Genomic DNA, 27,701 nt, shown 5'->3' on the forward strand with positions numbered 1-27,701 from the left:
AAGGGATGGACATGGCTGGTTCATTCTTTCAAAAGCAGGAAAGCCACAAGATTACCTTTTGGAGTGGACAACATAGAACAGAACTGGATTTGGTGGTGGTAAGGCAGCGACAGTTGTGGAGGGTTAAGGATTGTGAGGCAGTGGCAGCAGAGCATGTTACCAACCAGCACAGGCCTGTGGTGTTTGTGGTATGAATGGAGAAAAGAAGGGAGGTTAAGAACAGGGGTCAGAAGATTATTAGTTTGGGAAAGTGTAGGGGAAACATCCTCATGGAGTACAGGGAAAGGATGAGGGCTAGGTATGATCAACTTGATGACAAAGAGGAAGGCTTGGAGGAGTGGAAGAAGTTTGGAAAGGTATTTAGAGGAATTGCAGAAGTTTCGTGTGGAAGGACGCCAGGAAAGGGCGCATTGTCGAGGGATAGAAACCAGGTATGATGGACGGAGGAAGTAGCGAAGGCATTAGATGAAAAGAAAGAGGTTTGGAAGAGGACAGCGAAGCTCAAAGCGAGGGGGAGGAATCTGGATGTGGGGTTGCTGCACCTGTATGGGCAAAAGAAGAAAGCAGCAAGGAGAGCTGTGAATAAGTTGAGGAATAAGTTGGAAGAGGATGGTGGGAGGAAGATGAAGTATAAATTGGCTCGTGACAGGGATGAGTATCGTAAGGATATGAAGGGGGACAGTGATTAAGGATGGTGGCGGGAGGCTAGTGACAGAGAGGGGGGCAGTATTGAAGATGTGGGAAGGATATTTCAAAGAGATGTTGAACTGGGAAGGAAGCAACGGCGAGCTGGAGCTCCCGTGTTATGTGGAGGGGAAAGTGGATTTGGTGGAGGTCACAGAGGAGGAAGTGCAGACAGCATTAAAGAGGACGAAGAAGGGAAGAGTGCCAGATACTGATGAGGTGTGTGCAGAAATGATAATTGCAGTGGATGAAGTCAGAGTCGGTTGGATGAAGTGGCTGTTGAAAATATGTATGAGCGAGGGTTCAATTCCAGAGGATTGGAGGACAGGGTTAATTGTGCTGATACGGAAGGGGAAAGGAGATGTTCAAGATCGATCCGGGGAAGTACAGTGGCATTACTCTCCTTAGTCATATCATGAAGGTGCTGGAGAGGATTCCAGACGAGAGGATAAGGAAGAGTGTGAAGATGGGGATCAGCAAGAGCAGCAGGGGTTTAGAAAGGGTATGGGAATGACGGATGAGATGTTTGTGTTGAGATAACTGTTGGGAAAAAAAAAGTTGGAGGTGCAAGGTGAGATGGCACTGGGATTTGTGGACCTGAAGAAGGCCTAAGACACTGTCGCAAGAGAGACGGTGATGGCGACACTGATATGGATGGGAATGCCAGAAGGAGAAGTTAGGTTGGTGGAAGAGATGCACAAGGGAACAAAGGGAAGAGTCTTGGTTGGTCCTGGGACATCTGAAGAGTTCAGTGTGAACATTGGTTTGAGGCAGGATAGCACTCTCAGCCCAAATGTATCTATCATGGTGATGGAGCTGGTAAGCAGGAAGGTAAACATGAGGGGTATTCTGGGGAGGATGCTGCATGCATCAAAAGGGAAGGTTCTGATATTGTGTGTACCTTTGTGGTCTGGAAACGGTGACACTGACAGAGAGACAACACCAGAGGCTGCATGTTTGTGAGAACAACTGGGTTAGGATGATTGTGGGAGTGAAGATTGTGGATAGAAGGAGGATAGATAAACTTAGGGAGGAGATTGGTGTGCAGATGAGCTTGACAGGGAGTTTGGTGAAATGCCGGCTGAGATGGTCTGTACACTTCATGCGGATGAGGGAAAGAAAGATTGGCAAAAAGTGCAGATAGGTTGAGGGAGAAAGGTAGGAGGAAAAGAGGTAGACCACAGTTGAGATCAGAGGATTGTGTGAGGAGGGATATCAGTGAGGTAGGGGTGGTTGGAGAGTGGAGAGAGTTTGCTGAAGACAGATGGAGGTGAAGGATTATCGTGGTCAGGGCAGGGCAGAAGCTTGGTGCCATCGGACCTCACCCTTTATAAAGGAAAGATGTAGAAGAAGAATCAGAAGAAGAAGAAATGCTGTCACTATTTTAAATATCTGTTCTGCAGAAGAAGATACAGTATATTTAATCTGAATATATCTGTTTTAGTCCTATCACTCAATGGTGAAGTATTATGAAAAATATTCTTGGATCCAGATTTGGATCTTCACCAAAATTGAATCAATTCATCCTTGTCCACCAAGTCTCGTCTGAATCCAACACTTTTTGGGATGTCGTGCTACATATCATTTTTGTTCCCATCTCTCAATGGTGAAGAATCACTTGAAAAATTCTTGTATCCTTATTCAGATTCGGATTTTCACCAAAATCTAAACACTTTGTCCTTGTCACACTCCCGAGCTCTCCACCAAATTTAATCCAAATCCATCCAAAACTTTTTGAGATATCCTGCACACAAAACAAACAAACAAATAAACAGACAAGACAGGGGTGAAAACATAACCTCGCACACATCGGTAGGCGAAGGTAATAACTCTCTTAAAATACAATCTGAATCTAGATGAACAAAAGTCGTGATGCTGCAATCTTATTTAAGATTAACTAAGATTCGAAAATTTAAATCTCATGAAAGACAAGCCAAGGTTCTGAAAATACGCTCTGAATTTCCAGAACCTCAGTTAGTTTTAAATCAATCTGATATCGGATTAAATCTAGTTCTAAAAATGAAACCGGGTTTAAGATAAAAAGAAGTTCTATGATAGCAATCTGATTTAAGACTAAAGAAGGTTATGTTCATGTAATCATATATATAGGACCAAAGAAGGTTATCAAAACACTATCTGACCTTTGACTAACCAGGGTTCTCCTTATCCAATATTGTTTTAGACTAAAGAAGGCTCTGAAAATGCTGTCTCATTTAAGATTAAATAATGTTCTGAAAAGGCAATGTCATTGAAGATTACCAAAGGTATTGAGAATGCAATCTGATTGAAGATTTAGCAGAGTTTGAAAAATGCAATTTGATTTAACACAAAATAAGATTCTGAAAAAGAAATCTATTTCACGACTAAACAAGGTTCTGAAAAATAAAATTGATTTACAACTAAACAAGGTTCCTCTCATTCGATCAGATTTTAAGACTATTCAAGGTTCCAAAAGTTCGATCTGAATGAAGATTTAGCATGGTTCGAAAAGTTTAGTCTGAATTAACATTTACCAAGGTTTTAAATATTTAATCTGAATTAAGATTTACTAAGGTTCTAAACGTTCAATCTGAATTAAGATTTATCAAAGTTTTAATGTTCAATCTGAATTAAGATTTACCATGGTTCTAAATTTTCAATCTGAATTAAGATTTATGATGGTTCTAAACGCTCAATCTGAATTAAGATTTACCATGGTTCTAAACATTTAAATCTGAATTAAGATTCACCAAGGTTTTAAACGTTTAATCTGAATGAAGATTTAACATGGTTCTAAATGTTCAATCTGAATTAGGATTTACCATGGTTCTAAACATTCAATATCACTTAAGATTTACCATGGTTCTAAACATTCAACTTGAATTAAGACTTTCCATGGTTCTAAACATTCAATTAGAATTAAGATTTATTCTTGTTCTAAACATTCAATTTGAATGAAGATTTACAAAGGTTCCAAACATTTAATCTGAATGAAGATTTGCCATGGATCTAAACAATCAATTTGAATGAAGAATTACGATGGTTCGAAATGTTTAATCTGAATTTAGATTTACCAAGGTTCTAAACACTCAATCTGAATTAAGATTCACCAAGGTTTTAAACGTTTAATCTGAATGAAGATTTACCATGGTTCTAAACATTCAATCTTATATATTATTTCCGAGTTTGTGGTTTCGTGTAGAGCTAACTTCGACTTTGTTCTGCGCTCGAGTAACGTGATATTCGGCTTAAATTATCTCAAAGACCATATGAGGCGCATGGTACAAAAAAAGTAAATAAAATGGTTCTGAAACAGTGAAATCGTATTCCACTTACTGCATTAAAGTAAAATTACTACTGATACTCTGTATCAGTTCCTTTCTCAAACACACCCACCTCAACATGTCGCGCAGAGCGTGGGTTATGGTAGTCTTAATTAAGATTTACCATGGTTCGAAATATTCAATTTGAATTAAGATTTGCCAAGGTTCGAAACATTCAGTCTGAATTTAGATTTGCGTTGTTCTGAATATTCAATTTGAATAAAGATTTACGAAGGTTCCAAACATTTAATCTGAATGAAGATTTACCATGGTTCTTAACTTTTAATGTGAATTAACATGTACCAAGGTTTTAAACATTTAATCTGAATTAAGATTTACCATGGTTCCAAACATTCAATCTGAATTATGATTTTCCATGTTTATAAATGTTCAATCTGAATTAAGATTTAGGATGGTTCTAAACATTCAATCTGAATTAACATTTACCAAGGTTCTAAACATTCATTTTGAATTAAGATTTATGATGGTTCTAAACGTTTAATCTGAATTAAGATTTACGAAGGTTTTAAACGTTTAATCTGAATTAAGATTTAACGTGGCTCTAAATGTTCAATCTGAATTAGGATTTACCATGGTTTTAAATGTTCAATCTGGATTAAGATTTACCATGGTTATAAATGTTCAATTTGAATGAAGAATTACCATGGTTCTAAACATTCAATCTGAATTAAGATTTACCATGGTTCCAAACATTTAATCTGGATTTAAGATTTACCATGGTTTGGAACATTCAATCTGAATTTTAAGATTTCCTCTTCTCCAATGGCCTGATTTCCGATCATCAATTTGGATTCGGACCAGGTCACTACCCTGGACTTGCTGCTCCTGCTTTCCCAACAATGGATGGAGGTCTTCAATGCCAGGCATGAGATGAGAGCCATCTCCCTAGACTTACCATCTCCCTCGCTTGCTTTCGATACATTCAATCTGATTAGCAACAACTAGCAAGTTAATAAAATACTTTATCCCACACAGTCTTGAGAAATAGGACAAGGGAAGGATCTTAAGAAGTTTGGGATGGGCCAGGAATCTGCCTGGGGGAGGGCCAGATGGTGGCCCCTGAAGTACCGGCAAAAAATGGACGCAGCGACATGCTGCTCCGGTGCATGCTCCCATTCCTGACCTGACCTGGAAAGATCTTTAAACCATTGCTTTGCATTTCAGTGGACGATTTATATTAACTTTGTTCGTGAACTTTTAAATAACAAGCGCAGTGACAACCATACAAAGTGGACAGATCAAACAGAACAGTCCATCGCCAAACCTTCTGCCAGCTCCCCCCTCAGTAGTGTTCGCAGCAAAATTTGTTTGGTTGAGGCGACGTGAAATTTTGCCCAAGTACTGTTAAATTTAAGGTTTTTAGATGTGCCAACAAGATGATTTGTGTTCTCAAGTGTTCAAGTATATAATCCAATTGAAATAAAATTGAAGTTTCAAAGGTTGTAAAAAAAGCCAAAACCATTTATTTGGAGGTGTACCGCCGTTGATGCACCGTCTTTTACACCACCCTATTTAACACATAAAATTACCGTAATTATTTGTGCCTCTTGTTCATGTCCTTCATGACATCCCTAAAAACAGTACATTTCCTGTTTGGAATGATTTTCATTTTAGTTTGACTGCCAGACTGACTGAAGCAATTGCTTTACCGCTGGTGTGTGTGCACACTCAGTACGAGATTCTGTACATTTTGCCAAATTCAGAGCCAAAGACCTGCTAAACTGCAGGTTTGTGTTCCGATTCATGTTCTGCAGTGTTAAAAATATTTAATTAAATTGAAGTTAAGTAGTTCCTCGGTCATCAATGGACGTTTGTTGACAGACAGAGTGAACTAATTTCTCAACAACGTTTTGCCCGACACATGTGGGGTAAAAATTTTAAGGTTCTATAAATTTAATAAAATCTCATTGGAAGCTAAACCAACTTTAAAATAACAGAAAAGTTCCCAAAATTATGATAACCAAATTGGCAAAATGGAATTTCCTGATTAATTTAATGTTTGGCAAATAAGAACTTCGTCAACAAATTAAAGCAAATTTCTGGCAAAAGCCAACCACATGTCATAAAATGTCAAACACTCGCCTGCTGTTGCTCCATCGCCTCTGCCAGCAGCATTCATTACTCTCTCCATTAGCCCGAGTGATGGCTCATCCAAGGAGGCAAACGATGGTCTCCTTTGAAAGGTATTGTGATGGCACAAACAATTGTTGTGTATTGAGGATGCGACACATAGCTGCCATTGGAACAGTCGTTGTAGACAAACCAATAGGCTTGCAGGATGGCCTAGAGGTACGCACACTCACTTTAAGCTGTGGAGCATGGGTTTAAATCCAGACCCAGCTATAAAGGGTCATCCCAGTGTTTCATAAGCAGAGTGAAACATGATTGTGTGTGCCGTCCTTCGAATGGATGTTAAACTGGGCGTCCCGTCCGCTGGCATTAATTGATGGATGTTAAAGTTCTGACGGCATCCTTTGTGAAAAGTTGGCGAGCTATCGCTGGCACCCTGAACAAATTACAAATTACTAACTATAAATGGCATCGGGGCACAGCTGTGCCCTCAGCTAATGATGATACCCCACAGCCTTATGCTGCATATGAAACTAGAACGGCACTCGGTAGAGTGCATACCTCCGCCAGACTGAAGAGTTTACGTTTTGTATCCCTCTGATAGGCCGGAGCTGCAGACCTTAACCAAAATCTAATCATTTCGTCCTTGTCACATATAAAACATGTCCACCAAATTTTGTCTGAATCTGTGAAAACACAACCGCAACAGATGGGGTGAAAACACAACCTTCGTCCACCTGCGGTGGCGGAGGTGATGATAATAATAATAATCATAATAAAAATAGGACCACTGGACCTGTATCTTATTTGGGCTCTGGCCTAATGTTTTAACTCATATTTAGTAGAATTCTGACTGGTGGGTCTGAAGAGGAAGGATTTTGAAGGAATTTCCATAATTTTACAAAAAAATTACAAAGTCCACCAGTTTGACACACTTCCGGTCATGTGATCAGCATAGCCTCTGCAATTTAACATCAGGATCCTAGTGTAATGTTGTAACCGAAATTTGATAGCACTCTGACTGGTGGGTCTGGAGAAGAAGATTTTTGAAGGAATTTGCACGTTTTTGTTTTTTTTACCAAAAATTGACGAAGTCGACCATTTTGACACACTTCTGGTCATGTGATCAGAATTACTTTGGCAATTTAACATCACTACCCTAGCCTAATGTTGTAACCCAAATTTGGTAGCATTCTGACTGGTGGATCAGGAGAAGAAGATTTTGGAAGGAATTTGTCCGCCAAAACCGCCATTTTGTCACACTTCCGGTCATGTGATCAGCATAGGCTCCACAATTTAACATCAGAAAAGGGAGACGGACGGGCGGATGGACGGAGCACAATGACCATATCTTATCTGGAATGTAAATTCCAATTAAGCTAATAATAAGATATTAGAATAATTTCAGGCCTCGATGGATGAAGCTATGAGGAGCATCTGAGAGAGACTGCACATTTTACATTGGAAAGGAGGCGATTCGGAGATCTCATATTTATACTTAAAATAATGAAGTACGTTGATAACATAGATGCAAAAAGCCTCTTACCAAGATGGACAGCGAGCGATAGGATCAAGAGGCATAGCTTGAGAATGAATAAGAAGACAATAGCTTGGCAGTGGTGTTTCACACATGAGTGGACCATTAATGGATGGAATTGTCTTCCTGGGTAGGTGGTAGCACAAATGACAATATTGATGGGTTTAAAATGGAATTAGTAAGATACCAAGAAGCAAGGGGCCTAGACAGGTACAGGGATAGAGGCAGGAATGGAAGGTAGACCGCCATTGAATTGGGTGATGTGTGAGTGTTCTTTGCATGTTTTGGTGCGATGTAGGTGTTGTCAATAAGCATCAACATATATCATCTATGTTTATGAAAACCTGAACTAAACGTCTTTCCGACTCCATATGTTGTGTTACTTTTTAATCTCCTGTTTGTGACATGCTCGCCATCCTTGACCTCTCCTGTTTAGTGGATGTCCGGTTGTATTGGGTTATGGGTGTGCATAATATCATTGTTGTGGAGGGTGTGAGTGTGCTCATGGATTGGATGATTATGTAGGGAGTGATGGGTGAAGAGGGTGGAGACCTATTGGCCTACTCCTGCATTGAGATTTCCTTCTATATATCGAAGAGCCCGCTTGAAATTTCCTCGTGAGGACGCCATTCTCCATCATGTAACACCATTCCTGAAAAATCAGGAGAAATATAGTTTGAAGTTTGATCCCACTGCCTCGCATAATGAACCAGGAGTAAATGGCTGCATTAAAGTAAACGATTCCACCACTGATCTCTCCTTCCAGTCTCAGCATAGTATTAATAGTCCATCCATCCATCCATCCATCGGGACCATATTCTGTACAGAGCGTCGGTGCTGCCCAAGCAGTTTCCTGGGCTATTGGGCACAATCCTGGACGGGTCGCCACTCCGACACAGAGATACTCGAATGGCTCAATCATCCCAGCATGCTGGTACTCACTTTGCCGACCTCAGAAGGATGACAGGCTGAATCAACCCCACGCGGTATTAATTCATCAGCCAAGCAGGATTTGAACTCAGAACCCGAGGACCCCAAGCCCACCACCCGAACCATTAAGCAAACCCAGGCATATTAACTGTCCACCCACATTGCATCGTTTCTTCTATCAGATACCAGAGTACTTATCGTCATTTTTATATTTTTAGTTCAATGCAGTATTTCTCTTTATTTTGTGCTGGAAACCCTCCAAACTATATCTTACTCCTGGATTTCTTGGACACTGAAGGCACACGACCTTTTGCTCTTGCATCATAAGTAAGATGGCAGCCTCTCTCAATTCTATGTCTGTCGTATGATCTTAGCAACCCTCACACTTTCAGCCCTCCACCTGTCCCAAAACCTCCCTTGTTAGCATTGCCCAGTAACTCTCATCCCTTGTTAGCATTTCAAAATCCATGCTTTACATCCAATTATTTGTCTTTTTCCCTTACTTGTGCAAGTTCCTCATATCTATTCAATCCCCCTGCTGGCCCTTAAGTGACAGCCCAACACCATCTCACGGAGTCACCATTCTTACCCACCGTCTCTTATACCCTCATTATCGTGCACTCACACACCTATTTGCAGAATCATTTCGCCCAGGATTCTTCTTTATTTGCACATCTATGTCCATCTGTTATCTGCTTTGGCGAATACAGAGTACAGAGAACAAATTCATCTGGATGTTTTGTTTTCAAATCAGGTGATCTATATGAGTGCCGAACAATCCTTCAAGTTATGATGATGGTGTGTGTGTGTGTGTGACATGCGGAATGCAGGAAGCTCTGTTGGTAAATGGAACAATGGCATTCGACAATTGGATAGGGACATCAAACGACTTTTATGAGCAATTCTTCGTCTTCACTGTGGTGAACTATTTGGAGGTCACCAATGAACAAGCCACACCTTACTTAAGACAAATGGGACCTTACACATATAGGTGAGTCATTGATACCCCATATACCATGCTCCAAAGAAGTGCTCTTGGTCAGAACTGCCAGCTCCTATGTCTGCTTCACATCATATGTTTCCTGTCCCCAGGATTAAATACCTTCCAAAAACGAACGTCACCTTCGATGACAACATATTGTCATATACCCAGTTCAATGAAGCCACGTTTATACCTGAGCTCTCACAAGGCACGGAGGACGACATCATCACGACGCTGAACCTAGCAGCCGTGGTGAGTAGTTTCATATCAACTCAGTTTCAGATATACCGCACACTATTATTGAAGAAGAAAAATGTAATCCTTACTTCTTGGTAATATTATCAAGGCCAAGCATGCAACTCACCTCCGAGGTGGGATTGTGACCTCCATTATGGAGGTCACAATCCCACCTCGTCTCCTGCATTCTCATCCTCCCCAAAAGTTGTGATGCAGAAAAAGTGAATATTTCTGACTCTGATCACAAAGAATCTGAAATCATTCTTTCTGTATATGCTTCAAACAGTTACGTAAGTCTTCGCAGAATGTGACGTTTTAATGGCCAGCCACACAGCGATGCCCGTCTCCTCTCAATATGTAGTCAGGTCACGGATTTGCCAAGGCAACTGGAACACGACGGCCTATATACTCTCATCGAAAATGTGTCGTGGGATCTTTAATATCCACAAAGCAAGTGCTAGCAGATGGGCCGGCTGTTCATGAGACAACAATATCCGTGACCATTTCGAATCGCCGTGTCTTTAATGTTATACGGAATCGGTTTGGGAATATCTCCAAGGTGCACCAGGTATGTTGCGGAAACCTCACATGAGGATGGAAGGAGGCGACGTTGGAGTAGAATTTATATTCGAGCTAATGTGTGTCACGCTCTTTGTTGTTTGTAATACAATTCCATACCCCTGGGCCAATTGCCCCGAAATTTGCTCTACCCCATCAGTGTAACACATGGCAGGTCAATGTCTAGCTAAAATACACAATTTGGTGTCTGCCTGACCACGATGCATTCTTTCGTTACGTATTCAATCTCAACCAAACTTGACAGGTGGATGAAGGGTCACATAATGGAGGTTGAGGAAACTTCATTTTCTCCCCTTCCCAAGAGGGTTTTCCGCCTTGAGAGAAATCCGCGTTAAGGTGTATAATAATAACAAAAGTAATAATAATTACACTTATAATAATATCATAAAATGAATGTTATTGCAGAACAATATTAATACGAATAATATCCCCTCTCCCCAAGGGGTTTTTCCTCCATGGACAGCACTAAACTGCTGGTTAACACTAAATTGAAAAGGAGGAAACCCGACGATCTTGAGGCATGACATGCTTATTTCCTCCACAGACTAATGGATCCGAGCCAAGCTCTACTGTTATCTAATATACCCCAGAGAGGATAATAACATGACTCTTCCTGCCGCTCCCGTAGGGAGTGCGTTTACTCGTAATTTACAAAAAAAATCCCAATTCTTAATCAAATTGATGTCAAGACAAGAAATAAGGCTGTTCTGGCCAATCAAGTGTCATACGCCAGATCCACCCCCCCCCCCCCATAGTAGGGAGAGGGGTGGAGCTCAGCTTAAGCCTCAGCCCTTCTGCTTCTTTGTCAGGAATCTAACCAATTACATTTAATTATTTACATTCTGTATCCAGAATGGAACTAAATATAGAAAGGGTCCACAGTTGTCACGTGGCAACACTGACTGTAAGTTGTAGCGGCATGATCCTTTTTGACAACATAGAGAGAAAAAGAAGAAAGTAAAAAGACAGGAAGACACAAAGAGTGAAAGAAAAAAGAAACAAGAAAGAGATTGCAAACCCTCACCAGGGCTTGTTTGATGTGGTGTATTTAGTGTGCCAAAGAAATGGAAGGAAGTAATAAATGAAAGGTTGGTGGTTGCAAAAGAAAGGTCTAATGGTCTAGTTGTAAATGTGTAAAGGTCAAAGGTCTGAAAAGTTGTCAGGGTCAAATTGTATGAAGCTCTAAAGTTTGAAAGGTGGAAAGGTCTAAAAAGGTATAAATGGGTCTAAAGGGTTGAAATGGTCTAAATACTGCAAAGGGTCTTGAAAGGTCAAAGGGTTCTAAATGGTTATATTAAGGTTGAAAGGGTTAGAATTGTTTGAAGGGGTCTAAAGGGTCTTAAAACGTCTAAAAAGGGTCTAAAGGTCAAAGGGGTCTACAGGGTATTAAAATATGTGAATGTCCAAAGGGTAGAAAGGAATCTGAGGTTATTCGAGGTTCTAAAGAGTCCAAGAGGTCTTAGGGTTCTCAACGGTGTAATGGGGTCGATGAAGTTTTAGGGGTCTACAGGGTCTTAGGGTTATGATGGTCTTAGGAGGGTCTTAAGAGACTAATGAGTTTTAAGGGTCTTTTGCATCTTCGAGGTCTTAGAGGTCTTAAAATCTCTTAGGAGTCTAAAGTTACTTATATGTCTAAAACGTCTTGGGGGTCTAAAATCTATTTGGCATCATAAGGGTCTTAAAGAGTGTTTGGAGTCAAATTGTTCTCAAAGGGCATTCGGGGTCTAAAGGGTTTCCCAGGGTTTTAGGAGTCGAAAGGGTCTTTGGGGTCTTAAAGGATCTTAGGGTTTGAAAAGGTCTTAAGGGTCTTAAAGGGTGCTAGGGTTCTAAAGGTTCCCAAGGGTCATTGGGGTCTTAAAGGGTCTTTAGTTTCTAAAGGCTCTAATGTAATTAATTCACATACGCACATTGTGTGGACAAACAGCGAAATAGACAGACAGACAGACAGACAGACAGACAGACAGACAGACAGACAAGCAAACTGACCCAAAAGCAATATACCCTCTCAACAAGCGAGGGTAATAAACAACTAACAACTCAGGAACACATTCTCTATATTAGTTGATATTGAAGCTGTGATAAGCATTCACTGTATTTGACATAAAAATATAAAAAATAAATTTATGAAGTTTTCACACAAGGAATATGCACAATATTAAAATCATAACATATCGATATGGATACTGTTTTCAATGCACATCAACATGCACAATTAATGAGGGCCTACTAGCCCGACCTTGGCCGGGAAAACCAGCTGGTCATGCTACAAGAGATGTCTTGATATAATGACTCTTTAAGCAATCGTCACATGGTATCTCCTACGAACCGAGTGTTCCGTACCATGTTGGAGATGTTCTTGAGGATGGACGTGCAAGGTGGAAATCCATTGTCCGGCTCGGGTCACCCTGTCAGAGGACATTTGTCATGGCACAGAAAAGTTGGAACGCACGAAGAGGACAATCAGACGAGAGAGATCCTTCTCTTCCAGGTTAAAGAGACCCCACATTCCTGAGTTATATAATATTCCACCATGTGCAAAGAAGAAAACAAAACACTCAAGTTCATAACTCTGCTCCTCACAAAACTCAATTTGGATAAGGCAAGGGATAGAAAGTGCTGGTAGGATGGCCTACAGGTACGCACAGTCACCTCTCAGCAGTCTAGCCCTGGTTTTGAATCGCGACTCAGTTATAAGCTGTCATCCTGGTGTTTCACTGCCAAGGTGATTCATCAATATGTGCTCCATCACTTGGATGGACATCAAGCAGGGTGTCCCTTTTGCCAGCATTATTTGGTGGACATTAAATATCCCACAATCCTTCGTGAAGAGTAGTCAAAGCTATCGGTGGCACCCTCAGAAAATTGATGCTCTAATTAGTGTTGGGAAGGCAATGGCAGACCACTCAGTATAACTCTTGCCAATAAATTGCTTCGGCAACACCATCGCTCTGTAACAGCTAGTACGGTCTATCAGAATCAGAATCAGATGGTTAAGAACATCCTGACGTTTGAAATGGCTTCATTTTCCTGCTGGTACTTTGTCGTTGCGCTCGTTTTAATTGGCCGATGTGTATAGCCAGAACTAGACGCGGAACGCACTTGAACAAATTGTGGAAGAAAAATTGCCCGTAATTGCACGCAGTCGAAGATGAAGCTCCGTCCGGCAACCAACAAACAGCGTTGGAGGTTGGTGGCTGGGACACAAATGTCCGTGACAGGGTGAAAGGGCAGTGGATGCAATTTAAAGAGGCTTTGGCGCCTTTCTCTAAGGTTGGCTGAACAAGACAGCCAGGAGAGCTTGCAGAAATGTGGGCTCCCGCTCGACCCTCCGCCACCATTTCCCCGTGCTGCCATTTTTGTTTTATCTTGATGTATCCAGGCTGTGAGAGCTCAACTTCCTCGGCTTTTTGCGAGAGTCTGCCATTGAAAAACGTCTCCTCCGTAAGCGCGGATTGCTGTGAAAGCTCACAATTAGGAAAACTCAATGGGTAATTGGGCCTGTGCATTTCCTGCTCTACTTTCTGTCTCCCGGCAACTTCCCAGGTCCTCCATACAAGGGACGGTGGGGTGTTGATGACGCGATTCCCGAAAACCCCTGCTAGCTTTCAGATTGAGGAATTCCACGGATTTTAAATTGCCGTTGAAAATTCAGTACACTCACCTACTTCGGGTATCTTTTGCACAAGAGTAGTGGTTGAACGAACCGAAGAGGTTGTCGACAACAAGATAATGATTCAGAAGGAACGGAGGACCAACACAATATATGGCTGGCTTTAGGTATAGCAAAGGTTTGGGCCTCGGGAGTTTGTCTTGAAATAGCTTAGGACAAATGGACAGTCAACTGTGTCCTATCTGAAATAGCATCATGTGTCACAGAATTACATGTCAAACATGCCCATTACTGGCAGGAATTGCAGCCTGCAACAGTAAGGATCGATGATGTGATGCGCCAGGCCCTGCGGTAGAAGAAGGCCTGGAAATTTGTAGTCGGGAGTTTTATCTACTAATGGTGTGACCCAGAATTTGAACTCCCTGTGGCTTTGAGTGGATTTTGCTATGATGGACAGATCGGGGCCCTGTGCCATCATCACGATGTGGATGCTTCCTTCACTTATTAATTACCCTGACTCGTTCTTTCATATCATTTCTCCCATAACCTCCACAGATAGCTCCAGTTATACTCCAGGGCAAGGTACCGAATGCCCTTATTTCCATATTTTTCAAAGCTCTCAATATTCAACTGTTCCAGAACCGCACAGTTCGTGAACTTTTATGGGGATACGAAGACAAGATACTGAAACACTTTCATGTACCTGACCCCACGATCGGATTGTTCTACCCGGTAAGTGGATCGGGTGACCATTTCGATGACAACAACACACGTGATATGAAAATATTTCAATCTGTGGATATGCAAATCACCTGCGAATAGTACAACTTGGTGTAAACCCATTCTTTTTTTTTCCACTAGATCCATGTGACATATAATGTTTGTACGTGTGATAATGTCACGCACGAGTCTTTCGACTTTGTCGTTCTTTTCAATATTTACTTACAGTCTCATTAGAATGCTGCTCCTTACTCTATCTGCAGTTGTTAAGGTGATGCTTTCCTCATCCATTGATACTGCCTTACCTGTGTTGGTGATGTTCTGTATTTCTTAACGATTTTTTTTACTTTGTGTGACTCATACAAGCAGACTCAGGAATATAAATCCACAATTATTTGACAAAAGGTTGTGGCTCTGTAGTGATACACAGTGCGACAAAAATGGCAAAGCCAACAATAATTGAAACAAATCTATTAAATGGTTAAAGAGTTAAAGGAGGGGGAGGGCAAGTCAGGGGCTGGCAGGATGGCCGAAGGCACACTCACCTCCAAGCTGTTAGAACCTGGGTTCAAATCCTGACCTGGCTATAAACTGTACCCCAGGCAAAATTGTTACAGTTAGAACTATAGTAAATGAGAGTTGTACTCTCATATATTATAGTTGGTAATAGGTCATACCACAGTCGTCTGCAGAGAATTACTTTAGGAAAGGAATGCTATTTTTGCTTGGGGTCATCCCGGTGTTTCACAGGCAGGGTGATCCATCAGTGTGTTTGCGCCGTACCTCGGACTGATGTTAAACCGGGTGTCCTGTCTTCCGACATTAGTTGGTGGACGTTAAACATCCCACGGTGTCCTTTATTAAAAGTAGGCGAGCTATCGCCGGCACCCTGAACAAATTACAAATTCCTGCCCTGACTTTCTGAGTTGGAGTGGTTACCTGACCAGGATTGTCACCTAGTAACTGCTTCAGGGGCACCAACGCTCTGCATAGGATATGGTACATTTTGTGCTAATATGAAATCCTTGTAATTCATGGAAAAGTGCGGTACATTTATGTCTTCTTTCGTCTTAGTCCTGCATGCCATTTAAGTACAAACTCCACCGTGAGTCTTGGATCACTGCATGTATTAAAATATAATGATTAAAACCAGATTTATTAAAAAGCCCTTCCATATCGTTCACATAATGAGTGGATTAACCATTCAGGTGGAAGGATGAAGGGAGGATTTATGGGAGTGTGGGAGGGCTCGGGAGAGGAGGGAGCTGGGAGGAGATTGGAGCAAGGGCACAGAGGTGGAGGGGTATTCATGGAGATTAATGGGGAGGGGGATGGAGGGAGGGGGTGGAAGAGATGGGGTCAAGAAATAATTCTGTTCCTAGCTAATGTGAGAAGAGGTATACATGAAAAGGACAACCACAACTATTTATTACTTATGCTCCATGCAGTGGTGTGTGTGTGTGTGTGTGTGTGTGTGTGTGTGTGTGTGTGTGTGTGTGTGTGTGTGTGTGTGTGTGTGTGTGTGTGTGTGTGTGTGTGTGTGTGTGTGTGTGTGTGTGTGTGTGTGTGTGTGTGTGTGTGACAAAATACACTGACCTCAAATCAGATCTCTACCCCATGACACATCCAACTACCATCCCTTGAGTGTTGCTGAAGCAGATTCCTGTGTCCCGAGGAACCTGAAGTTTGAAGCCGTTAAAAATGTTTTTTGAACAAGATACTCACAACAATGCAATCACTGCAAAGGTTTATTTTTATTTATTTTATTTTATTTTATTTTATTTTATTTTATTTTATTATAGTCGCTGGAGGCATTATGTTTTTCTGTTGTACGTACATACATCCGTACGTCCGTGCTAATTTTGTCTGTTTCCTCTGCAAACGCTGATCCAATTGACGCAAAATTTTCTCCATAGGTGCGATTGCTCATGTCGAATGTTTTCATGATAATTATGACGTCATATGTCACGTGGTGTGGCAGTCATGTTGGAAAAAAAGGAAAAACTTTGGACTTCTGTGTCTCCAAAACCGCTCCATGAAAAAAAAAACTTGAAACTTGGCATGTGTGAAGTACTCCCCATGGGGAAAAAAGTGTGATGTTTTGGTGATGTCATAGGTGGCTTCGTTATGACATCATAATTGCATACGTCAAATGCTTTATCTGATCAGTATGAAAATTATTGAGGGTCATCTCGGGCTAAATTGTATGGGGGGAAAAAATTGATGACGTCATCGGTCACGTGGTTCGGCAGACATTTTTTAAACATAACAACCTTCAAAAATCTTTTCTCCGACGCAGATGAACAGATCGAGGCAAAACTTTACAGGTATGATCGCCTATCAGTGAGGAACAAAAAGTTCTTGACCTATGACATCTTAGGTCACATGGTTTGGTCTGTATTATTTTTTTGAAGAATAAATTTTTAAAAATATTTTTCTCCAGAACAGCTTGACAGATCTCGGGGAAACCTCACCCACATGTTCCTCATGCCTTGGGGATACCAGTGTGTTCACAAAAAAATTAATAGGTCACAAGGTCTGGCAGCCATATTGGATTCCACAAAAATATTTTTAAAATTATCTCTTGAACCACTTCATCAATCTAAGGGAGACGTAAAAATTATGACCTAGTAGTGATGGGGAATATTTGTTTTAAATTTCAACCTGATCGGATATATGGTCTGGCAGCCAGAATTATTTAATATTTTGAATCTGGGTTCAGGGATTTATATCAAACTTGGAACAAGTAAATATAATGATGTAATAATGTGAGCGGAGACATATCTGGTGACGTTAAGTGTGCCCCTCCAGTTTTGTTATGTATTGCTGTTGACACGCCCATTGTGTTTTCACAGCAGGCGACACGTTCCTGTGAAAATCTTCATGGCAATGGCCATGATGAGGCACAATTCTGTCAGCACAGCTGCTAAAGAGTGATTATTAAATAAAGTTTCAGATGAGACATCCCTCCAGGCAAATGAGGGGTATAGGAGAGTGCCCTCGATGTGCTGTTGATGACTAGTGGGCAGAAAGTCCTTCAGGTTTGGGTCGTTTCCCTCCTCTGGCCTTGAGTGCTAACATGGCATGGACCCATCAAGGCCCAATCATTAATGCTGCAGAGATCTGTCCATGGGCGGAGGCAGTTCACTCATTGGATAACACACGTAAATTTTTACGCCACTGACTAGTTTTGCCCTTTTGGGGGTCTGGCAGGGCAACGCATTGCTGTTCAATCCACTGTGTGACTATGAAGCATCACAAATTTTTATGTTAATAATACACCACTAACTGTGTATAGTAAGTACAAGACAAATCGTGTTCCATCACAGCCATTGTTGCATGATTTGTAACCAACAAGTGTAGTTTCCCACATGGACACAATGTCTGGTGCCTTACTATAGCACCATTAGGAGGACACAGTTTTGCAGTTGTGGATAAATCAGCTCTCCATTGTACAGCAATGCCGTGGCATCACCGTCCCCAAAACGTTGTGCAACACTGCAACTCAAATGAAAGCTCAGCCCAAGCAGACAATTTTAAGCATTATGCTGGACTGATGAGCTCTCATAAGGGCAGCGATGCTATTTTCTCTGCCAGTGTCTTTTTGAACCATTGCCTGGAAGGCTTGGTAGACACTGTTAGATGCTCCTGAGGTGTCGCATTGTAGCACAATGTGACAGTGACATTGCTGTAGGTTGGAGAGCTGATGATAGTTACCCTGCACATGTGAAGCGAAAAGTGGGGTTAAGTAATTGGTTCATTTTGTCTGTCTGTGTGTCTGCAGTTGTCAGTCTATGATTGAGCAACAACTTAATTTCAATGGAATGCTATATTTTTGACCACTGTAGACTACGAATCGGAACACGAACCGGCAATTTAGCATTGTGTTGACTCTGGATTTGGCAAATTGTACGGAATCTCATTCCTATTGCGCATGCGTAGAGAGGAGTGAGATAATTTTTTTAGTCTGTCTGCCTGCCTGACAGTCAAACAAAATTGAAAATCATTCCAAACAGGAAAATTACTGCTCTTGGGATGTCATAAAGGACACAAACAACAGGAACAAATGAAGAAAGTAACGTGTTTAATAAGGTGGTGTAAAAGACGGTGCATCAACAGTGGTAAACTCCCCCAAAAAGTTTTTTTTTTGACATCCTTTAAAACCTTAATTTTATTTCAATTGAAGCATATTCTTGAATGAACACTGTGAAACACAAATCGCATTCTTGTCAATTTCAAAATCTTCCAATTTTGCAGTACTTGGACAAAATATTATGCCATTTTTTGCCATCTCGACCAATCAAACTTGCCGCTCGCACTCAGAAAAAAAATCATGGCTCACAACAAATATAGATTGTGCTTGGGAACGGAAAGAAAGAGTTTAAAAACCCCTTCACAATTCCCATGTCCTTCTTCTCAAGACTGCATGGGGTAAGGTGTTCTAGGAACTCTCCAGTGATAGATATTTTTAAAGACAAAAAAAACATTGGGTTTTTGGACTATTATGAGTATCTCATTAAGATAACACTCTGGACGTCCTTCATAAGTTCAAAAACAAGCTTCGCAATTGGCTGGTTTAACAAACAAACTTGAAAAATTTAGATGGCTTTTCCACTTCAAAATTTTCCTGACAAGTCTCACACTCTCACTATGTCTCTCTGAAAGGACCATTTGGAAAATCCTCCCCATCTACTTTCTCAACAATCGTCTTGAAGAAGTCCTTTCATTCAAACGTTTGGGCCTCACTATCTGCCATGATCTTTCCTGGGAAAAAACACATCGCCAAGCTCGCCTCCAAAGTCAGTCAACTATGCATTCTCCATTGTGCAAATTCCTTCCTCGGCACAACTGAGCTCCTGACCACATACAAAGCTTTCGTCCGCAGTCTGATGGAGTACTGCTCTCCCCTCTGCACTGGTGCTCCTGCCTCTCACCTTTCTCGACTTCATGCTGTGGAAACCAAGGCTTTTGGGATCATTGGTATCTCCCGCGATGAAGCTGAGTCTTTGCGTCTCTCACTCTCTCACTGCAGGCAGGTTGGTGGTCTTTTTGTCTTCCACCATCTCCTCTCCGGCCTTGATACTCCTGCTCTTTTTGTGCTCTGCCCAACCCCCCCAACCCATATTTCCGCAGGGCGCTAAAGGTCCGTCAGTAATCCCCTTCTGGTAAAACTACCAAAATCACGAATCACTGCTCACCTTCACTCTTTCATTCCTCTTTTTTCATACTTCCTGAACAAACTCCCACATTCTCTTCAATCCCACTCCTCCCTCAAGTCTTCAAAACAGCTGTTCATCACCATCTCTTATCTTCCCCCATCCAAAACCATGATCTTTTCTACCCCAGTTAACCCACTCCAAACCCACCTCCTTCAAATTCCCAGCTTTCCTTTCTGAAAGTCCCTGTAGTGTCCATCTTGTTTACTCTGTGTACCCCACCCCATCCCTTCCCTTCCACAGATCTCTTCATGTCTCTGCTACCCACTGTTTTGTGCTTCCCTTTCCCAGTTCTCTTGTCTCCTGCTCCCTTTGTTATTTATATGTTCTTTGTGTCAGCTTTTATTTGAGCCTCGACAAAATTTCAAGAACAAACAAACAAAAAAATAAATAAATAATGAAAGCAGTGTAGATGTTGACATTTTTTTTGCCACTCAAACATGATGTTCAAGGTTCATGATGTTCAAGATCATCAATATGAATAATGTATCCCAAGACAGAAAATTCAGATTTCAGCATGTAATGAAATTTTCAAGTTCTAAGGCAATGGAGGTAGAAAATTGTCTAACTCATTGGCTGTGGGCTGAATTGGCCAATAACGTGAGATTCAATGATGGTGCAAGTGCTTTTGATACAGTCTGGCACCCTGCCCTGCTCACCAAACTCTCTTCCGATGGTATCCAAGGCCATCTCCACTCATGGCTCGCAGACTTCCTCTCCTGTCGCAGTCAACGTGTGGCCCTAAATGGAGTTCTTTCATCCCCACTTCCTGTCCAGGCTGGAGTTCCTCAAGGCTGCGTTCTGGGCCCTGTTCTTTTTCTGGTTTTCATCAATCATCTCTCCGAATCTCTGGAAAATCCTCTTTATCTCTTTGCTGATGACTCCATCCTCTGCCATACCATCTGTCATCCCTCAGACCGGCAATCAGCAGCTTCTTCGCTCACTGCTGATCTGGATAATATCACAAACTGGTCCAACACGTGGAACATGTCATTCAACCTGGACAAATCTCACACTCTCGCTAGGTCTCTCCGAAAGTACCATCGAAAACCCGATGGTTCTTTTGGGTTCTATTTCTTTCAGAACCCCATGGTTCTTGGTTCTTTAAAAGGATCATTGTTTGATGTGAAATTACCTTCCCCCCCCCCCCATCTACTTTCTCAACAATCCTCTTGAAGAAGTCCTTTCATTCAAGCTTCTGGGTCTCACTATCTGCCATGATCTTTCCTGGGAAAGCCACATTTCCGACCTGGCCTCCAAAGCCAGTCGCCGACTGGGAATCCTCCATCGTGTAAAGTCCTCCTTGGCACACCTGAACTCCTGACCACATATAAAGCTTTCAAATGCAGCCAGATAGAGTATTGTTCTCTCCTGTGGGTTGGTACTCCTGCCTCTCACCTTTCTCGGCTTTACGCTGTGGAAACCAAGGCATATAGGATCATTGGTATCTCTCGCCATGAGGCTGAGTCTTTGGGTCTCTCACTGTCTTACCTAAGGCAGGTTGGTGGTCTTTCTGTCTTCTACCCTCTCCTCTCTGGCCTAACCACCCCCCCCCTGCTGTGTCTGCTATCTGTCCCACCCATATTTCAGTAGGGTTCTCAAGATCCGCCAGCAACCCCCTTCTGATTGAACTACCAAAATCAAGAATCACTTTTCACCTTCATTCTTTCATTTCTCTTTTTTCCCCACCTTTGGAACAAACTCCCACCCTCTTTTCAATCCCACTCTTCCCTCAAGGTCTTCAAAATAGCTGTTCACCACCACCTCTTTTCATCCCCCATCCAAAACCACGACTTTTCTAACCCCGTTAACCCACTCGAAACCCACCTCCTTCAAATTCCCTGCTCTCCTTCCTGAAAGTTCCTGTAGTGTCCATCTTGTTTACCTCGTGTTCCCTGCCCCATCCCTCTCCCTTCCACAGATCTCCGAATGTGTCTATTCCCCAATGTTTTGTGCTTCCCTCTCCCGTCCCTCTTGTCTCCTGCTCCCATCGTGATACGTTCTGTGTGTTAGTTCTGATACGAGCCTTGACATTGCATACAGGTATAAAAAAATTTTTTAAAAGAGTACTCCTTGGAATGCTCAATCTGGAGACAGACTGTTCTGAGTTCGAATTTTCTTGATTGAGCAGCAGATCTTCGCAGGTTGCCCATTCTCGAGATGAGCCATCATGTGACGATGATAAATTGTGACAATTTCCTTGGTACTACTTACAGATCTGTTACAAGACAATCTTGTACTGTGCGAACATCATACGAATATCAATGAATGGGTTTAGTGGAACAACATTTTATAATGGATTTCAATTCCACTCTGGAATCAATTAGCCTGATTGATACTGAGCGTGTTTGCTTGGTACTTAATGATATATTTCCTTTGTGTATTGAAGCAAAATATGTGCTGGCAGATGAAACTGCAGCTACCAGATGCAGCTGTCAGTTCCTGCGTAGAAGCCAGGGATGAGATGATGTGATGAGTTGAGTTTTCACTGTGAACGATATGTTATATTTATCTGCTGTAGGTCTTCTCTAAGTGTGCAAAGAGATTAAAACCATCTTTCTGTGAACACAAGCACAGCTTTACGACTGTAAACAGATGTAAGCATAAAGTGGTGCCTCAATAAACCTCTGATTGCTTTCCGCAGTACAACGGTACAACCAACGGAGGCATGAGCATCTACACGGGAGAAAAAGACATCAACAACGTCGGAATGATTTACAAATGGGCAGAGAAAACGTAAGAGGAAATTACGGACAGATAGTTTGACCTGAAATTACTTTTCATCCCAACAATGATGCACTGATCCAACTTTGTTTGCCTTCCGCAGTTCCGTACCTTATTGGAATGACACTTATTGTGATATGATCAATGGCACAGGTAAGTGGGGTTGTACAACTATCTTTGGGATCTTAGGGTACTGAGTTCGAGCCCCTTTTCACGTTGAATTAACACCAGGTGGGGTTGACTCAGCCTGTCATCCTTTCGAGGTTTGGGAAAATGAGTACCGGTGTGCTGGTATCAGGGGCACAGTTGCACCCTCACCCGATGATGCTACCTGCAGCCTTGTGCTGTCTACAAAGGAGTAGCAATGACCGGTGCTATCGGACCATTCCTCTGGCTGAACGACCGTCCGACGTAAGGTGCACACATTGACGAATCAACACCAGGATGGCAGTTTATAGCTGGGCCAACATTCGAGCCGACGATAGACAGCTCAGATGTGAGGGCGCGCACCTCTCAGCTGGCCTGCCAGACCCTAAGAGGGTGGGAATGAGTGTGCTTAACCACTTGGGGGGGGGGGGGGGCTGTATGTTTTCAGTTACGAGGTTGTTATGGATACTTGACTAATTCTAACCCAGTAATTTCGCACGTGGACCTTTTTTCCCTTTGAACACTCGAACAGAGGCTCTTTGCAATGAACTCAACATTTGCTCAACATGTGCGAATTCCACCGGCGTCACGCTGCTTTTCTCCTTCCACAGAGGCCACGAGCTTTCCACCGTTCGTGAAGAAACACCAGACATTGTACTTCTTTTCTTCAGACATCTGCAGGCAAGTCTTTTTTTTAACTTTTTTTTTTCTTTTCTATTGCTTTATTTTTTTTTTTTGCAAAAATGTGGTTTATTTACAACTTCAAAAGGTGCATTGGGAATAAACATTTGAGTTTATTATTTGAAGAGACTCATAAATCACTCTCGACCTTGAAGGTCGTTTTTTGTTGGTTATTTGCCGCATTCGTCCGATTTGGTTTAAAAAGGAAAACCAAAAACTTGAAACTGCTTTACCTTTGACACTGATTATTATTATTATTATTATTTATATGCTCGGATATTGAAAAATGAAAATATCCTGTGGGCTGAGTTCGGATATTGAGTTCAATAACGTATATTTCACCTTGCTCGAAACTCCTTAAGTTTTTACAGGTCCCCCCTTTTAGCACCCGATAACACAACCCATATCAGCCATATCCAACATATCAGGAATGAAGGGCCTTCCTTGGAATATCACGTAGCTTATTTGTAGCAAACTATTGCACACTATTGAATGGAGTGCAGTCAGTGAATGAAGTTGTGCTTTTTACTTCCATGGCATGACATCATACTCTTGCATTATGGTATGATGTCATACTGCTGTGAGAAGAAATCAAGAGGCAGTAGATGTGTTTGACGTCAGATGAATAACCGACTTTCGATGAGGTCACGCAGACAGCTGATGCATGGTCATTTAAGCCTGCCTTGGAAGGAAATTATATTTGCTCTGTATTAATAACAGGTTAATAACATCAAGAATAGATTTTATACCTAGACGGAAAAATAATTATATAATAAATACCGTGGCTCCTATATTGCACCTTTCATAACAGTATACTCAGACGTGCAATTGTGGTTTATGGCAGTGCTACTCAAAGTGGTGGTACGCGAGTCATTGACTGCCAGTCCGCAGCGAGTTTCCAGTTTCACATTATCATAATATATAACATGTAATGTACAAAATGAAAATGTATAAAATGTTGAAAAATAATATATTTAAGCTGACAAATTCAAAATACGAGAGAGAGAGGTATATATATATATATATATATATATATATATATATATATATATATATATATATATATATATATATATATATATATATATATATATATATTACAAACTATATATTAAAAAATGTGTCAACTTTTATTATATTCATTATATTTTAATATTGTTCCGGTATAAATTAATATTACTACGGATGTTCAAACAATATTTTCTCGGATCATAAACAAATAATAATATCGCACAAATATGGTACCTGTCCCTAGCACATTGGAAAAAAAAAAACCTGCCGGTCCGCCACATCAGATAGTTTGAGAAGCACTGGTCCATGGTACCTATGTGCCGATGAGGTAGAACGAACATCATTCAGTCTTCTCTGAGCCTCGCCCTACAGGTAGTGGACAAAAAAAAATGGAAAAACCAATGTAAAGTCACTTAATTGGGCGTTGGGCCACCACGTGCGGCCAGTACGGCCTGTATGCGCCGTGGCGCAGAGTCCACCAGCGTCTGGTACTCTGCAGGAGTGATGCGGCACCATTCTTCCACGAGAAAGTCAATCAACTCACACTTGTTTGACGGAGGTGGAAAACGCTGTCTCGGACTTTGTTCCAGAATATCCCATAACTGGTCCATTGGGTTCAGATGTGGTGACCGAGAAGGCCATGACATCTGGATAACGTCAGTGTCATGCTCATCAAACCATCGGGCGACCGCGCGTTCTCTGTGGATGGGCTCATTGGTGGCAATGCTGGCCAAAATTATGGCCAACTAAGCCTGTGCAGCATTTGTATACGTTACCCGAAGCATGCTGGGATGTTATTTGCTGAATTAACTCTTGGGCCACACCTGTGTGGAAGCCGTTGCTTGTGTCCCTTATTGATCCAGGTATTTCTAAAAAAAAATTTTGTCCACTACCTGTATATGTATGGAGGATAGACATGTTGTATGTTAGTGAGATGTTGCAAAAATGGACACGGCACGACCTGCCTGTGTTTGATCATCTTACACATGGACAGATCTTCTTCAGCTTCGATAAATTGCAAGATCTTGGGCAAAACGCGAAACTGATCTTTGATGTAAAACAACGGTCGTTTACACCTCGTGGTTGACAGCAATACAGGCACCATCACTTGAGTAGGCAGATTATCAAGAGCATTACATTGCACAGTGGTAATTACTATAACTTCAAGGCATTGTTTCCAGCAAGGTGAAATAATTACTGAACTCGGTTTGAGATTTGTATCGACATCATGATTAGTGACACGTACTCATGAAGGGTTAGCCCGATTTGGGTTTGCAGGGTCAGATTCGTTTGTTTATTCTACTTTTTTTTTCCTATGCAACATTGAGGCTCACAGAAGAGCAAGGAGACGGAGAGTAAAAAGACAACAAGCCAGTAGGCGACATGGGTGGTCGCTGTATAATTGCATACTAGTCATACAATTTTTGACGGATCGGGCTGAATTTTTTTGACAAAGAGGTTGATTATAGTGCGCATAAAAGCGCGGAAGCCGATTTTTGATTTTCGAAAAAAAGAAAAAATATATATATAAATATTTTTCGGATTTTTTTTCAAACATTTCAAAGTCCCGTTGCTAGGCAACGGTGGCATCCATAGCAACGGTGCTCAAAAGCATACAACTCAATCCTGGTATAAACTTACCAGTCAAGTTTCATCAAAATCGGTTGACTCCTCTGGCCTCCAGAGCTGTCCATTACATACATACAGACAGACGGAAAACCTGACAATAACGGTAGTCTAGCAACCACCCAATGAACTGACACTGGGGAGGTTCTGTTCTGTTCTTGCGTATAGCAGCTTGGCTGCCGGGGTAGCTCTCATTTCTTGGAAGCGTGGCTGTGCCGCTGATGCCCTGCCCCTCTACCAGTACTCCGGTACTCATTCAACGGCCGACAGGGCTTAAACTCAGGACCCCAAGATCCTAAGCCAGCCACCCTAACCGCGAAGCCACCACCAGGCTTATGGTGTTGAGGTAGTTGAGCACAATGAGCAAGGGAATGAAGGAACCGTAAAACAAGAGAAGGGAGGAGGGGAGAGGAATCCCGGGGAGGGGGGGAAACAAAGAGCATGGTAGGGATGGGGATAGCATGAGAGGGTCATGTTTTTCCTAGCAGTTATCTAATATCCTCCATTAAACATTCTATTAAACATAACCATTCTGTAGCAATTTCCACATAAATTTATGTTTTACTACACTGTTCTAATTCCATTTTCATCTATTGGCAAAATTTCTCCTCCCTCTGACTTATGGACAACTCCACCACGAGCCAAAGATCACTGCATAAATAAGTAAGTGATGGGATAAAATGCCTACCTAGTCGGACTCCCATGTTGGTTGCTGTTATGGAATGAGAGTTTGGTGATCACAAGCTCTGCTCTTGGATTCAGGACCGTGTATTGGGATTGCCCCATGACTCGGTCTGGAGTCATTTGCTCAATTTGGGCTGGCAGGAAGGCCTAAAGATATGCACACTCGCCTCCAAGCTGTCTATCCTGGGTTTGATTCCTGACTAAGTTATGAACTGTCAGCCCAGTGTTTCACAGGCAGGGTGATTTATCAATGTGTGCTCCATTCTTCCGATGGATGTTAAACTGGAGTCTCATCTGCCAGAATTAGTTGGTGCACATTAAAGATTCCCATGGTGTCCTTCTTGAAGAGTAGGCAAGCTTCTGCCAGCACCCTGAACAAAATACCATTTCCTGCCCAAACCTCCAGAGGGTGTTGCATCAGCGGCACAGCCGTGCCCTCGGCCAATGATGCGACTTGCAGCCATGTGCTACATGTGAAAGAAGAAGTAAAAGAACTAGTTTGTTAATTTAGTGATATAAGGTTAATGGAGGAGCTTGTGCTCCTCCATGAGCCTTATGTGTCTCTTCATGTCCTTGGTCTCCACATGATATGCATTCTACTTATTGGAGCAAGGACATGAGGAGACAAATGCGTACTCAAAATATATAATGAGATATCGAGATGTGAACACTGTGTCTGGGATTTGAACCTCATGTGATCCCCAAACAGGCCAACTCAACAACCTGCTCTGCAAAACAAGGCAAGAATTATAAACCCTCAACTCACTCTGCTTTAATCTTTACCTCTTGTCCAGGTCAATCTTTGCCAAGTACCATAGCATGAAATACATCAGGAAAATCAGAGCATTCTCATTTGTGGTACCAGAAGAGGCTATGGCTGCAGCTCAGAACTACCCCAATAATTACTGTTACTGCAAAAGTCATGAGGCTTTCCTGAAAA

At 41.8% G+C, this 27,701-nt stretch overlaps 1 protein-coding gene across 3 annotated transcripts in view; it reads left to right on the forward strand.

Annotated features, from left to right (window-relative positions):
* CD36 (CD36 molecule (CD36 blood group)) overlaps positions 1-27,701 on the forward strand; it is a 78,607-nt gene that overhangs the window by 9,564 nt on the left and 41,342 nt on the right. For all 3 annotated transcript variants that reach the window (XM_085871657.1, XM_085871654.1, XM_085871656.1), the window contains exons 3-9: positions 9,375-9,535; positions 9,637-9,778; positions 14,508-14,684; positions 22,533-22,624; positions 22,716-22,765; positions 23,371-23,440; positions 27,556-27,701. The exon at positions 27,556-27,701 is cut by the window's right edge and continues 42 nt beyond it. In XM_085871657.1, the coding sequence (XP_085727783.1) occupies positions 9,375-9,535; positions 9,637-9,778; positions 14,508-14,684; positions 22,533-22,624; positions 22,716-22,765; positions 23,371-23,440; positions 27,556-27,701 (838 nt within the window). The remainder of the gene's footprint in view (positions 1-9,374; positions 9,536-9,636; positions 9,779-14,507; positions 14,685-22,532; positions 22,625-22,715; positions 22,766-23,370; positions 23,441-27,555) is intronic.

Source organism: Eptatretus burgeri, chromosome 2, assembly GCF_056783735.1.
Source record: "Eptatretus burgeri isolate ZD-2024b chromosome 2, Ebu_testis_v1, whole genome shotgun sequence".
NCBI classification, from domain to species: Eukaryota; Metazoa; Chordata; class Myxini; order Myxiniformes; family Myxinidae; genus Eptatretus; species Eptatretus burgeri.